The sequence below is a fragment of the Pteropus vampyrus genome, unplaced genomic scaffold (genome assembly GCF_000151845.1).
Source record: "Pteropus vampyrus isolate Shadow unplaced genomic scaffold, Pvam_2.0 Scaffold262, whole genome shotgun sequence".
Lineage (NCBI taxonomy): Eukaryota > Metazoa > Chordata > Mammalia > Chiroptera > Pteropodidae > Pteropus > Pteropus vampyrus.
Window position 1 is genome coordinate 754,314 of NW_011889043.1, and position 16,629 is coordinate 770,942.

Genomic DNA, 16,629 nt, shown 5'->3' on the forward strand with positions numbered 1-16,629 from the left:
TCGTTCTTGAACAGATCATTTATTAAAGAAATTCAGATCCCAAATAAATGTAAAAAATACTATTTTTTGAACTAGCAAAGTTTTTATAAGGGTTGGTATTAGCAAGGAGGTGGTGAAATTGGCATTTTATTACTGTTGGGAGTATAAATTGATATGATCTTCTGGAAGGCAGTTTGGCATTATGAGTGAGCCTGAAAAAAATGATTACATGAAGTGGCCCAGTGATTCAACTTTTAGAAGACTCTTTAAAGGAAATAATAAAAATCTTGGGCAGAGAGTTATGAACGAAAATGTATATTACAAATATATTTTATAAGTGGATGATTGGCAGTATCCTAGATGTCTTACAGGAAAATAGTTAAATTATTGTAGATATATTTATTAAAAATGGTAGTTCAGAAGAATAAATAGTTTTGAAAATGCTAAGAAAATGTCGAGTAACAAAAGCAATATATTATCCTCAAAAAAGTACTAGCAAATCAAATCTAACAGCATATTAAAAGGATTATACACTTGACCAAGTGAGGTTTAATTCAGGAATATGAATTTAGTTTAACATAGGACAAAAAACATGATGTCAACAGATTCAGAGAAAGCATTTGAAAGACCCCAACACCTTCTCACGATAAAAACTACTCAACAAACTAGAGATAGTTGAGAACTTCCTCAATCTAATAAAGAGCATCTATGAAAACCCCACAGCTAACATGGTATTAAATACTGAAAGACTAACTGAATACTTTCCTGCTGAGATCAGGAACAAAACAAGGATGTCTACTCTTGGTACATCTATTCAACATTGTACTGGAGGTTCTGACCCAGGACAGTTAGGCAATATAAAAGAAATAAAAGGCACTCTTATTAGAAAGGAAGAAATAAAACTATATTCACAAGCAACATGATCTTCTATAAAGAAAATTAAAATCCATGACAAAACTATTAGAACTAATGCATTTACAAGGTTTCAGAATACAAAATCAGTATACAAAAATTAATTGTATTTCTGTACATTAGCAGTGAACATTCCAAAAATGAAATCAAGAAAATAATTCATTTACAGTAGCATCTAAATGATTAAAATACTTAGAAATAAATTTAAAGAAGAAATATGTGACATGTACACCAAAAACTACAAAACAGTGTTGAAAGACACTAAAGAAAATCTAAATAAATGGAAAGACATCCTTTATTCTTAGATCAGATTTAATATGTTTGAGATTGCAATACTACTCAATCTACAGATTGGACACAAATCTACAAAATCCTAGCAAGCTTTTTTGTTGTTGTTTTGTAGAAATTGACAAGCTGGTCTAAAATTCATGTAGAAGTGCAAGGGACTAGAATAACTAAAAAAATCTTGAACAAAGTTGCAAGATTCAAACTTGCCAATTTTAAAATTTACTACAAAGCTATAATAATCAAGACAGTGAGGTACTGGCATACAGTGCAATGGAATAGAATTTAGAGTCCAGGAATAAAACCTTATGTATATGTTCAATTGATTTTGACAAAGGTGTCAAGACTCTTCAATAATAGAAAGAATAGTCTCTTCAACAAATAATGCTGGGTCAACTGGATATCCACTACAAAATAATCAAATTGGATCCCTTTCTCATGTCATATCCAAAAATTAATTCAAAATGGGTCAAAGATCAAAATGTAAAAGTTGAAACTATAAAATTCTTAGAAATATATGAGTAAATCTGGGTATCTTACATATGACACTAAACACAGCAACAGAAAAAGTGATAAATTGGACTTAATAAAAGAAAAGCTTTTATGCTTCAAAAGACACCATCAAGAAAATGAAAAGACAACCCACAGAATAGGAGAAAATACTTGCAAATCATATATCTGATAAGGAACTTGCATTTTGAATATATGATGAAACACATAAAAAGCTCTTAACTACTCAACAATAAAAAGACACCTCAATAAAAAGACTACCCAATTAAGAATAGATGAAGAATTTGAAAGATATTTCTCCAAAGAAGATATGCATATGGTCAATAAGCACATGGAAAGAAGCTGAACATCGTTAATCATTAGAAAAATGCAAGTCAAAACCATAATGTGATACTATTTAACATTCACTAGATGGATAATATCTAAATAACAGATAATAGTGTTGATAAGGATGTAGAAAAATTGGAACCCTCATACATTGCTGGTGGGATTGTAAAATGGTATACCCACCTTGGAAAGTAGTTTGACAGTTCATCAAAATGTTAAAACAGAGTTATCATTTGACCTAGCAAGCTCATAGGTTTTCTCAGGAGAAATGAAAATGTATGTCCATACAAAAACATGTACATGAATGCTCATGGCAGCATTGTTCCTAATAGCCTTTAAGTAGAAACAGCTGAAATGTCCACCAGCTGCTGAAAGGACAAAATGTGGTACATCCATACAGTGGAATGTTATTTGGTAATAAAAAGGAATAAAGTTCTGATATTAAAATTTTAGAGATTAGACAGGATAAGACCTCTTGAAATATAAACTGTATTGATTGTTTTCAACCCTTATTATTCTAGCAGTTTTAAAAGCAGCTGTACCCCCCACCCAGGCAAGACTACTAGGACCTTTTCCTTTTCTTTTCTTTCTCGTTTGCTCTTGCCCTTATACTCTCTTGAGTCGATGGATGGGGAGAGTATTATTAAAGGTGTGGACTCTAAAGTGAAGAATTTCTCCAGACCTTAAAACATTCACTGTCCTGAGTCAATAATTAGGAGATATTAATTTGAAAGATACATAAAAACTGATATCATATTTTCAGTTTTACTTTAAAAAGCAAGTTTATTTTAAGCTTGTATGTTATCTATTACTAAGTAACAAATTACCTTGAAATCTACTTGCTTAAAACAATAAATATCTTACAGTGTTTGTGGTAAGAAATAGAGAGCAGCTTCGGTGGATGGTTCTGGATCAGTGTTTCTCATGATGGTGCTGACTGGGGTTGGAGGTTCCTAGGGAGCTTGTATGCTTGGCATATTGGTGCTAGTGGTTGTCCAGAGACCTCACTTCTTTGCCATGTAGATCTTTCTCCATACTACTGCTTGTGTGTTTTTGCCCTAGAGTTAGTGAACCAAGAGAGAGGAAGGAGAAAGACACCATCTTTTATGTTTTATAAGTCATACACTGTCCTTTCTGCCATATTCTGTTCATTAGAGCTAGTCACTTAGTTGAGCCCACATTCGGGGGAGGAGAATTCACTTTCACCTCTTGAAGGGAAGGGTGTCAGAATTTGTGAACATATTTTAAAACCAATGAATGTTGAATTTCTAAACTGATGTACATTTCACATGAATTTTGCAGTGTTTAACTATTCTTCAGAGATTAGACGTTTGGCTCTCTGGTGGGAATGACCTGTGTGTGTGGAACCGAAAATTAGATCTCCTGTGTAAGACTAGTCACCTTTCTGATACAGGTAAAAAACAAATCAAGGTAATTATGAGCAATGATTGACAAACTCTAAAAGGCACAGTGAATCTTCAAAGAGACTTTCCATGAACAAAAGGAAAGGGATTTTTCTTTTCAATTCTGAATATAACATGTAGCCATATTTTTCCAGTTTGGGTTAAGGATTGTGTAAAATATATTTCCATTCCAAATTGGGAAGAAAAGACACTCCCTGCCCCACCAACCTCCTCCTCTTGGCTTCTCCATCTCTTCTAACAGAATTTCTCAAAAGTAGTCAAGAAAAACCTTTTCATATATGCTCTGAGGCCATGTTCCTAAACTGAGTTTGATGAGCATGTTGATACCTAGAAGCAGACATTTATGACTTTATAATCTTCTTCTTTATTTTTGAGGTTATTGGACTTTGACTAGATTCCTAAAGATAACCTCATTTTACAGCTGGTTTTACTAAAAAGTTCATTCATGTGCAACCTTACTAACAATTCTATTTTCTCAGAATTCCCTTGACATACAGTTTTGGTATTAACAGAAGAAAATCAGTTTTGACTTCTGTTGATACCAAGAATCTTAAAAAATAAAATCTATTCAGAGTAAAAACATTTAAATATAAATGAGTAAATTTAAATGATAATCTTGAAGTCATATGATATACTACTGTTTTTGTTTCTAAAAGTAACCAGATGAATCCATGGACATCCAAAAAAGAATATTAAGTACTGGGAGCCCTGTGAATTGAATGGTTCATAATTGGAACTAGCTTATCTCTACATAGATATTATAAAATATTAGGAAAATAATGTGATGTCTTAGCGAAACTGAATTCATACTTTACTAGGATTTACAATTTAACCTTTAAACTGAACATTTGGCCACTAGTAATCTTGTTTGAACCTAGAGTATATTTTCATGTTTATGTTTACTATTATGTTTTATCTCTTTATTTATTTGTACATTTTCATTTCTATTTCTTACATTAGCCTGTGGTTATCTGTGAATTTTATTCCATGAATTACTAGTACAGGCACACCTCAGAATTACTGGGGGTTTAGTTCCAAACCACTACAATAAAGCAAATATTGCAATAAAGCAAGTCATACAAAATTTTTGGTTTCCCAGTGCAGACAAAGATTATTTTTACACTATACTGTAGTCTATCAAGTGTGCAGTAGCGTTCTGCCTTAAAAAATGTACATACTTTAATTTTAAAATATTTTATTGATAAAAGATGCTAACTATCATTTTAACCTTCAGTAAGGTGTAATCTTTTTTGATGGTGAAGAGTCTTACCTTGGTGTTGATGGCTGCTGACTGATGAGGGTGGTGGTTGCTGAAGGCTGGGGTGCCAATTTCTTAAAATAAGACAACAATGAAATTTGCCGTATCAATTGACTCTTCTTTCATGAATGATTTCTCTGTATCATGTGATGCTGTTTTGATAGCATTTTACCCATAGTAGAACTTGTTTCAAAACTCGTGTCAGGCCTCTCAAACCCTGCCGCTGCTTTATCAACTAAGTTTATGTAATATCCTAAATCATTTGTAGCCATTTCAATAGTCTTCACAGTATCTTCTCCAGAAAGAGATTTTATCTCAAGAAACTACTTTTTTTGTTCATCCATAATAATCAACTCCTCATTCGTTAAAGTTTTATCATGAGATTAAAGCAATTCAGTCACATCTTCAGGCCCCACTTTTAATTCTAGTTCTCTTGTTATTTCTACCACATCTGCAGTTATTTCCTCCACTGAAGTCTTGAACCTCTCAGTCATCCATGAGAGTTGACATCAACTTCTTACAAACTCCTGTTAATGTTGATGTTTTGACTTCTTCCCATGAATCATAAATATTCTTACTGGCATCTAGAATGATGAATCCTTTCCAGAGGTTTTCAATTTACTTTGCTCAGATCCATCAGAAGAATCACTATCTATGGAAGCTATAGCATTATGAAACATATTTCTTAAATAATAAGATGTGAAAGTTCAAATTATTTCTTGATCCATGGGCTACAGAAGGGATATTGTTTTAGTAGGCATGATGACAACATTAATCTTGTTGTACATCTCCATCTGAGCTCTTGGGTGACCTGGTGCCTTGTCAATGAGCAGTAATATTTTGAAAGGAATCTTTTTTTTGAGCAGTAGTTCCCAACAGTAGGCTTAAAATATTCAGTAAACCATGTGGTAAACAAATGGGCTGTCATCCAGGCTTTGTTGTTCCATTTATAGAGCACAGGCAGAGTAGATTCAGTATAATTCTTAAGGGTCCTGGGAGTTTTGAAATGGTAAATGAGCATTAGCTTCATTAGTCAGTGCACTCCCTAACTGAGGGCTGATTTGAGAGAGTAGCAGAGTGCCTTAGATTCATTATGAATATAAAAGTAGGTAATGCACTGGTGGTAGATGCTTCTGGACAAAAAAAAAAAAAAAAAAAAGCACAAATCCCCCTCTATGACAACAGAAATTTGCCAAGAGATTTCCTATGATCACTTAATTATAATTTATTACTTCCAATAAAGAAATTGCTGGTTTAATAATGGGTTAATTAATAATGTGTCATCATGACTCAGACCAAAAAAAAGAAACACACACACACACACACACACACACACACACGCGCGCACACACACACACACACAACACCTTGTCTGAGCACCTGCTGTGAAATGATGCATACAAGATATGAATTCTCAGAGAGCCTGGAGTTAATGAGCAGAGAACCATCCAGAACATAATGACAGAACAAGTGTGATGACAGCCATGGGAGGCATGAACTAGGGGATGCATGCTCAGTGCAGAGGAGAGCCTTGTAACCCAGGGGCCAGAAAAGGCTTCTTCCAGATGATGCGCGTGCTCTAGGTACTGCTTCACTACAAATATATTTCAATATATTCCTTATCTCACTTTTCATTAAAAATATAAATCTCTCCATTCAACTATCTCCATTTTATAGATGAAGTAACTGAGGATATTTCCAGTTAATTGTGTGGATCTGCCATAATTTGTCTAACAATTCACTGAATGATGGACATTGTGATTGTTCCCAGTTTTTGGCTTAATGAATAAAGCATTCATGTACATGTCTTTGTGTAGATATATACTGTCCTATTTCTTGGGTAAATACTCTTGAAGTCACCAGCTGCATTAGCCTCTAACAAGAGAGTCAGCCTGTCCTTTGAAGCTTTGAAGCCAGGCATTGACTTTTCCTCTGTAGCTATGAAAGTCTTAGATGGCATTTTTCAATAAAAGTTTCTTTCATCTACATTGCTAATCTGTTGTTTAGTGCAGCCACATTCATTATCTTAGCTAGATCTTCTAGATAACTTGCTGCAGCTTCCACATCAGGACTTGGCTGCTTCATCTTTTACTTTTATGTTAAGGAGATGGCTTCTTTCCTTAAGCCTCATGAATCAATCTCTGCCAGTTTAAAGCTTTTCTTCTGCAGCTTCCTCACCTCTTTCAGTCTTCATAGAATTGAAGAGAGTTAGGGCCTAGCTCTGGATTTGCTTTGGCTTAAAGGAATGTTGTGGCTGGCTTGATCTTCTATCCAGACCACTAAAACTTTCTTCCATATTAACAGTAAGGCTATCTTGCTTTCTTATCATTTATGTGTTTACTAGAATAGGACTTTTAATTTTCTTCAAGAATTTTTCTTTTGCATTCAAAATTTGGCTAATGTTTGGCACAAGAGGCCTAGCTTTTGGCCAGCCTTGTCTTTTGACATGCCTTCCTCCCTAACCTTAATTTCTAATTTTTGATTTAAAGTGAGAGACGTGCGACTCTTCCTTTCACTTGAACATTTAAGAGTCAACTGTAGGTAATTAATTGCCCTAATTTCAATATTGTTGTGTCTTAAGGAATAGAGAGGCCCAAGGAGAGGGAGAGAAACAAGGAACGGCCAGTTGGTAGAGCAATTAGAACACACACATTTCTGGATTAAATTTGACATCTTATGTGGGCACGGTTCATAGCACCCCAAAATAATTACAGTAATAACATTAAACATCACTGATCACGGATCATCATAACAAATATAATAATAATGAAAAAGATTGAAATATTGTGAGAATTACCAAAATGTAACACAGAGACATGAAGTGAGCAAATGATGTTGGAAAAACGGTGCTGATAGACTTGCTCAGTGCAGGGTTACTACAAATCTTCAATTTGTAAACAATACAATATCTATGAAGTGCAATAAAGTAAAGTGTAATAAAATGAGGAATGCCTATAATTGTTGAGAAATATTGAAATCACGGCTGAAAAGAATCTTTCGTATGTTAATGAAAATAACCACCTTTTATTGTAACCTCCCTTTCTTTTGTAAGTTTATCTTTGAGTACTATATATTATGTAGTCACAGTATTGCCTTGTTTATCAGTGTCTTAAGAGATAGAATCCTTTCAGAGAATATTGGAGAGCTTCGAAAAGCCCTACATGTTACCATTGGTGAGCTTTTCGTGATTGGGGTTTTCCAAATTACAGGGTGCCAGGTAGTTAGCAGGGCTTGGTCTTAGACTCTTATCTCCTGAAGCTCTTTTCGTAAGCCTTGCTTGCTTTATAGGCTCACAGGGCTTTTAGGGGCAGTTATTCTGTATTTGGAAATAAGCCAAGATAATCTTAGTATGATGTGATGGAAAGAGCCTAGGACTAGAAAACAGGACTTCCATGCCCTTTCCAATAGTATGTTCTATGATTCCGTATATTAAGTTGCTACTTCTGGATTATTGAATTTTCATTATTTTCACTTCACAAATAATTTGATAAACATTTTTTAACAAGCTGTTTTCTGCATCTAGAATTCTTTCTTTCCTACCTCCTACTTCCTCCAGGCTCTCCTATCTCCTTTTATCTTGTCTACTACTCTTCCTCTACTATCAACTCTTCCTCCTTGAACTTGGGAAAATACTAAACATACTGTTAAAATAACTCTATTTGGAGAAAAGGTTTTGGAGATAATTACTGTCTAAATTACAGTGGTGCTAGTCTTTTTGATAGGTGGGAAGGTAAAGTGAACGAGTAGAATATTTTACTAATTTGTATATATGTTATAAATTACGTATATATAAATTACATATATTTCTTAATGGAAAAATTAACAGGGTTTTGCCTACCCATGTAGTGGTTCTGAATCTAATATATCAATTCTTTAATTCTTACTGACAAAATTAATAATTGTAACATGTTACAGAAGTTATGGTTACCCTAAAATCATTTCATGATTCAGCTATAAAAAGATACTCAGAACTTTATATTTAAATAAATAAGTGAAATCTGGTGGAATGTTGAATCTGATTATTTCAACAATACAAGGAATTTTGTAAATGTATTAATTGATTATAAACATGCTATTTGAAGACCACTTTCTTAGCTATTGACTGTTGGCTAGCTCATTTACTGCCAGGGAGCCTGCTCAGGATTCTTAAATTTACTTTGAGGAAAATGCCAATTTTAAATCTCATTTGAGCTAGCCATCTTGTAAATGGTGATCGTGCTTATCTTAAGGGATCCCTGGTAAATAAGTTCACCACAATAGTAAAAATGTTCCGATAGTATATCCTACCCTTAATAAATCAATATCTTCCAAAAGTCTCACCTCCTTTTTCACAAAATAGTTTCCCATGTATAAGCAAGCAAGGAAGTATGATGTAGCAAGTTATGTGTGCTTTGTTGTTACCATTCCCTTAATGGGAAATGACTGACATAAAACTGAGAATGTTTTTGTTTTCTATGGAGAAAATAATGTGATCTTTGATTTATATATTTTTGAAGGGATCAGTGCTTTGATTGAAATACCTAAGAACTGTGTTGTGGCAGCGGTTGGCAAAGAACTGAGTGAGTATGACTTCTTTCTTTTTAAAAAAAAATTCTAAGCTAGACTTGTAAACACATTTTGGAAAGACTAATTAGTATTTTATCTAAAGGACATCTGCCCCTACCCCAGTCTTGGTCTTATAGGGCTCTCAAAGTGATATTTTCATTTTCAAGATGTTAGGTCAGTTTTTGTACTACACTTGGTCTAACATAGCCAAGTGGGGCAAGGTAACCTCACTTCTTTCATGCCAGAGAAGACCATTTACATTCTGCAGTCCTCTTTGTTGCTGATCTATCCTCATATACTTACTTAGCAAAAATTTTAACTTCATGAAACATGTCAGTATTCTGAGGACTAAAAACTTGAGTTGGGAGGGTTGGAGGAGGATTATTTTGGGAATTCAGTAAGGCAAGAACTGTGGAGTTTTTACCTCAAGAAGCCAGAATGGGGCCCATTTTCTTGGAGGGAGTTTATGCTGTTTCCCTCAGAGCAATGGGATAGCAGAGGGAGGAGTAGCAAGAGGAATTCTGTAAATATATTAATTGAGTGTGAACATGCTATTTGAAGGCCGTTTTCTTAGCTGTTGACTGTTGGCTAACTCTTTTACTGCCAGGGAGCCCACAGTTAAGAAAGCCTTTTGCATTTACTGCCTTATGAGTGGAATTTGGATGCCTAGAATTTAATGCTTCTTAAAAGCTGCTTTTTTCTTGAAGAGTTTTTTTAATGTAGCCCAGAGGACATTTGAAGTTGCTTGTGCTACTTCTTCCAGAGGCCAACACTGAGATTTGCTGTGCCCTTCAGTGGACATGTTTGCAGATATCAGTGAGACATGAACTCATTTTTCATTATTTATTAACTGCCATTTGCAGGCTCCACTGCTTGGCAGCAAAGTGTCTCTTCAACTGACCTTTCTAGTAATTTTCTAGACCCTGTGCATTTTCTTTTTTCATAAAGTAGTTTCTAAAGAATATATAATTTTGTCTTTAGTTTTTTCCCTTTTTCCTCCTTGTAGAGAGACTTAGTTTTCCCGTGTTCTTTATCAAACTGGAAAGATGCTTTGCATTTCCCTGCTTTTCTTCTCTTGATCAATCACTTTGTGGTTTTCTGGTTTTACTCCAACTCAGTGGTTCTCAGACTTTAGTGCGTATTGGAATGACCTGAGGGCTTTTTAAAAACACAAATTACTGGACCTTACCCCCAGAGTTTCTAATTCAGTAGGTCTGGAGTGGGGCCTCTGCATTTCTAACAGACTCTCAGGTAGTGCTGAGGTTGCTGGTCTGCAGAACAGACTTCGAGGATTGCTACTCTAAATATTTTGATCCACTTCTTTCCATCTCACTACAGTTGCACAATTCAGGCTCTCATCTCCTTTCTTGCCTGGAATGTTGTGGTAAGTCTCCTAACTTACCTTCCTCCCTCTGCTTTAGTGCCTCTCAAATGCCTCCTCTTCCTCTAGTGCTTCTCAGATATATTTGTTAGTAGATGCTAGAGGGCTCTATCTAAAATGCAGGCTACTCCTCTGCTTACCCTTTTCTCGTTTAGGAAAAAAAAGTGCAGCTCACTGCCATTGTCAACATCACATAAAGGGATGCTACATTTTCTAGGGTTTGACATTTTCAGTGATCGAGAATTATTATATTTTATAAATGGAAATACCACTACTAAAAACAGAATGCTATGAATAGAATGATGTCATTTGTTTCCAAAGACTTTCACTATACTAGAGCGATATGAAAATAATGAGACATATTTCATGGCAAACTTTGGGGATAAGGTTAGAACTGTAATCCATGAGTTATCTAAGGGTAAACACTGCAGCAAGCACCGCCAGCGCCAGAGAGTATTCTTGGGGCAGACGGGAAATGAGTTTAAAGCTTCAGTGGCTTCCTGTTGCCTATAGCAGTCCTTTCTAGACTCAAATTTCTGCCTAGTACAAAAGTTCAGATTTTTGGAGATCAACATAGACTTGTGAAATTTTTATCTGGCTTAGTAATACCAATTAAAAACAAAACCAAAAACAACAAGCTATCGTTTATCACCCTCATTTTGTAAAAATTATTTTTTTTAACAACAAAATCTGAAGAACATGATCTCACACAAAAAAGAATAGGACTTTAATTTGAATGTATTTACTTTTACGTGGCCCTTATTTTTTCTCATTTTTGCCCCATATAAATGAAATCTTTGCCCTAGAAGACCAATGTAAGTTCACCACTAGCCTGCAAGATAAAATCTAGATTTTTAACATATCAAATCAGATCTTCCATTATCTTCCTCCTGCCTCCTTTGAATCCTATATCATTTGCTTGTCAGTACTGAATTGCCTGGGATTTTCACACCTGCGGTGTTTCTTACCTCTGTGCCTTGATTTCTGCTGTCACCCTGTACCAGGCTTCTCCTCCTACTCATTGTCCTTTTTGATATGCCTGATTCCTACTTAAATCTTTAAGATCTCATCTCCACTATTTCTTTTTTTGAAGATGAAACCTTGCTTACCTAATACCTCCTTTCCTAGAAGGTTTTTCACTGTGTTCTCATAATTATATCTGTCATTTCACTTACTACTTTTACAAAAAGACTTCTGTTTGATTTTGTTCTCTCTTTGCCCCTCACCTTCAGAATGTGAGCTCCTTGGCAACTAGAACTTTCTTACTCACCTTTCTGCTAATAGATAGATTGTTATTGAATGGATGAATTAGTGAATTCATTGAAAAAAAGGAAGAAATGAAAGTTGGTTTTATTAAGAAAACAATTTATAAAAACTAATATTCTCGAAAACAAGATTCTGCATTTTACTTATTAGTTTTATCATAATACATATAGTACAATTTTTCCTTATGTAAAAATAAATTTTATTCGTGTAAGTGGAGTATCTTTTTCCAGGACCAAGTTTATTATGCCCATATCCTTGGTTTTTAATGTTCCATTCCAATTTCTCTTTTTTTTTATGTAGGGTTCCTTTCAATAAGAAATATAATTTCTGTGTGCACTAGCTGCCGTCACTTTGAGGCTTTACTAGCTAAGCAAGGCTGTCAGCACTGAGACGTCATGCTCATTCAGAAGGCCAGGATTTTTTTCTTAATTTTCTTTTTAGAACTGACTATTGCTTCTCTTTAGTTCTCTGATTTAATTCATAACTTGCTTATTTTCTTGAAGGTATTATGTAGGTGACCTTGTGAGTACTTACTTGTCTAGAGGCCACATTTGAGGACTCACTAAACAGTTTCACGTTATCTTTACTACTTTGTAGTAATTCTTTGTAGAAATCTATTTGATAGGTTTCTTTTTCTTGTCAGTATTATCTCTATTAGAGTGGTTAAACAATACATTGCTTTTTATTCCACAGTCCCAATCTCAAGATCATTTGGTAGTATCTAGACTAAAGTAAAATTTTCACTCAACTTTGATAAGTATCAGGAAGAGTTGTCTTTTAACTGACTGAAGATCTTTTTTCGACAGTTGTATTTTGGCTGTCGAGATCAAATAACCTTGCTAGAGATTCATCAGTAGGTAAAAATTGTCCAGAGAGAATGAAATGTGGCATGACCTATTTTCCTAAGAGGAATGTGAGAAAGAAGAGAGACTTAAGTTATTAGCTACCATTTAGAAAGGATATGACCTCTGAGACCTTTTTACTTCTCAGATATTAGTCATCTTAATCTGTGAGCATCCACAGTACTTGGTAGTGTAGCTTATTATAGCATTTAACATATCAATTATAATACGCTTGTTTATAAGTCTCACTACCACTCTAGACTGTGTTTCAGGGTAGTGATTGGGCCTTATTCACATTTGATATCTAATTTCCTGGAACATAGTTGATGTTTAGTAAATGTTTGTTGATAGAATCACTCCAGTCAATTTGATTTTGGGTTTGCTTTATTGATTAAAGTTAGGATTTATGTTAGTTTAAATAAAACTATTTGTTAAAGTCAGATAATGAGTAAACAACACATTGAACATCTACTGTAGTCAAAAGAATTGTATGGCACACAAAAATTATAAGGCATATCATCCTTAGAGAATTTATAATTTCATGGTATATGCGTAGGTTTCAAGAAAAGTTTTTAAAAATAAAAGCAGCTGCTGAAGTCTTCACTGAGTTGAAGTTAAATATAAATTTGTAGCTTATTTTTAGCAATGCTTACTGGTCTGGGGCTATGAGTAGAGAAAACTGATGGTGGAGATGATTCAAGGATGTGGGCCAGTCACTGGCTAGGGAGAGAGTGAGGCAGGATAGCCAGACATGCACTGGAGCCCTAGAAAGTATGGGGGTCTTCATGGTTGGTAGTGGGTTTAGAAGAATTTTAATAAAGGAACAGCATTCTCAGGACACAGTCGCTTGGGATTTTAGCAGATCATTTCAAACATTTCAAGTATTTGAAATATTTTAAAATAGTATGAGTAGGATCCCTTTGGAGATGGATATTCAATATTTTAGACATTTCTAATTTAATGAAATGTTGACTTTTTGAGCAGAAATAGAATTTTATCTTTTTTGACCATTTAAATATAATATCTGTCTTTTCATTTAGTAATTTTCAGGTTGGTAGCACCTACAGAAGGATCACTAGAATGGGATATTCTTGAAGTTAAGCGCCTCCTTGATCACCAGGATAATATTCTCTCACTGGCTAATGTCAATGGTAAGCTCACTGTGTACATGTCTATATTATGTAAAATTTTGTGCTTGTTAAGCCTGTTATGAACCTCAATCTGGTTTTGTTTTAGGATTTCTAGAATTATCATCATTAAAATATTGCTTTTGATTAGTAGGGATTGTCAGTCTCTTATACAGTGAGATTGAAGCCAGTGGAACTCATCAAGTTTCATAGAGTGGTAGGGTAAATTTTAGGCACAAGGAGAAGAATAGAGTGGGATAGAGAGAAATGATGACGAAGGAGAGCATCATTATCTCAGGCTCTGTGGGATGATTGTCATAGGCTATAAATAGCAATGCTTAGTAGTATTTAGGCATTTTTGGCAAATGGTTCTGGCTAGTTCCTCTTTCATAGACCATGCAGTATGATATATAGTAAATTACATGTTTACGTAGAATGAACAAGGTTCAAGCCAGTTGTATATATGATTGAAGACTCAGAAAATACCAAACTAAGGTAAAGGTCTGCATAAAATGGGTCATATCTGCTTTTCCTTGTGGTTGTGTTTTGACTTGCCATACATCCTATTTGGCTCATAATGATTTTCGTGAGTATCTCCTGTGAGCTAAATCTGACATCAGATGGCAGGATAGGATCCCAAACTACAGATTCTGGGATTTAGCTAGTTCACTTTCAAACACAGTGACATCTTATATCATCAGAGCTGTTCTGGGTGATCTGTGTTCCAAGGTTAGATGAGAGGACTCCTGTTTGGCTTCAGTTAGATAGTATGGAGGAGACTAAGAGGGTCCTATAAGGATGCCATGAATATGATGTCATGGGAGGACTGGACTGTACCCCCTGACCTGAGACCTGGGTTGGCTCTTTTTGAGTAATACTTGGCATAAACATGAGGCAAAGGGAAGAGGGGCACAACACAAAGTGTAGTCTCCATTTATATGTCATTTAGTCACATTTTTAGGTACATCATTGAGAATGTTCCTCCCAGTTTCCAAATCCTTCTCCCTAATAACCATCTTCTTGTACAACCCAGCTGCTAGTTTTTCTAAGGATCAGACTTATTTGTGGTGATATAACTAACAATGTTGGGAGCACTTCTTAATTTTATTCTGGGGGCTCTTTTTCCTTTAGCCAGGGATGACAGCACAAAAGGCAAGTTCTTATTTGGGAGACCCTCTGACACGGAGCCATAAGCTCCAGGGCCCTGGAGCTGCTGAGGAAAGCACAGCTGTGTCCCGGCGCATTACACTGGTCATGCCTAGTTGTCCCGTTTTAGCGATGAAGCATTGATACCACTGACCCAGCATGGTTTCCTAATAAAGGTGATGAGATGTTACTGAGGTAGCCTTAACTTCATGGCACTTCTTTCGCTGTGTGATATGCAGAGAAGCTTATAGCAGTTTAACCAAGAAAGCTTTCTTCAAGTATTTCTTTGCCAACTTCTTAAGAAAATGAAAACCTAAAGCTAAAAAACAAAAATGAACACCACAGAAAAGCCCTAGTATTTTTTATAAACTCCATGACTGTAAAGTTACACTACAAATAATAAGCCAAAAGGATATTTAAGAGCCACATATAGACATGTAGTCTGATAAAATTTGGAAATGATATTGTGACAGTTTGATTTTGAACATAGGCCTGTCTGCCTTGCTGCAGATTTTGGCAGTCCTGAGATGATTATGTTGTACAGTTCCCAGCTCCACTCTCAGCCCTGCTTCTTTGTCCCGCCAATTCCAAAGAAAAATGTGTCCAGTTACTGGGTTTGTAACTCACAGAGAAAAGTGCATTTTCAGTGAGGTGGCCCTAGGGCAACCTTAGAATGCTAGACAGAACTCCCCTAAATGTGGATGATGAATACCAGTTTTGCTAAAGAGCTCTGCATGCCTGGACAGAAGATTTTCTAAGCCAGACATACAAGACCTTGTTTATTTATTCTTGCAAAAGGCTCTGGGTGCTTCTTCTTTATTCCTTTTCTTGTTTTGTGCTGACAGCATGGTATGGTAATCACAAAGTATTAGTACTTGTGAGGGATGGGTAGACAGATGCCAGGAGAGATTTTCATACTAAGTGACTTTTGATACATAGGATGGAAGTCCATCCATATATAATGTATCATTGAGGTTGTTTGGTATGAAACATTTTGAATGACCTGTTTGGGAATATAAATAATTTACACAGTGATAAGCTGTACTGATTTAGGTGAATGCCAGTAATTTTTATTTTTTAGAGAAAAATTCCAACTGAGCACAGATACTTTGTTTCTATTGTATAGATGCATCACATTGGACGATTAAGTTAGAGCAGGCAGCTGTGTGGTCTCAGTAGGTTACATTAACTGTTATGAGGACACATGCAGAGTTGGGATCAAGAATCTTCACTCCTCTAGTTTTTTTTGTAGTTTGAAATTGGAAAGAGGAGGGAAAGGGATGGAAAAGAAGGTTGTGAAAAGATTAGTACTCCATTAACTTTGCCACTATTAAAATTAGAAGCCTGTTTCTTTCCACAGATTAGAAATGAACTTACTTCTTCACAGAGTAAGTTCTATAGAGTCTGTTAATAAACTAGAGAAATTGGACTTGGAACCAAGATAAAATAATGTTTATGTGTATGATTGCTGGCAATCATTTATTTCTAAGATTATTCATCTAATTATTAGAGATTTTTGTCCTGCTGATTTATTTGATAAATGGAATAATTAAATCATAATTATTCATCTGTGTGTTCCTAAATTACAAGTAACTGGATGTTTTAATACTATTAATATGGAATAATA

General features: G+C 35.1%; 1 protein-coding gene across 1 annotated transcript in view; it reads left to right on the forward strand.

Moving 5' to 3' along the window:
- WDR41 (WD repeat domain 41) overlaps positions 1 to 16,629 on the forward strand; it is a 49,681-nt gene that overhangs the window by 20,346 nt on the left and 12,706 nt on the right. The window contains exons 6-8 of the mRNA XM_011375123.2: positions 3,316 to 3,427; positions 9,192 to 9,254; positions 13,770 to 13,880. Coding sequence (XP_011373425.1) covers positions 3,316 to 3,427; positions 9,192 to 9,254; positions 13,770 to 13,880 — 286 coding nt within the window. The remainder of the gene's footprint in view (positions 1 to 3,315; positions 3,428 to 9,191; positions 9,255 to 13,769; positions 13,881 to 16,629) is intronic.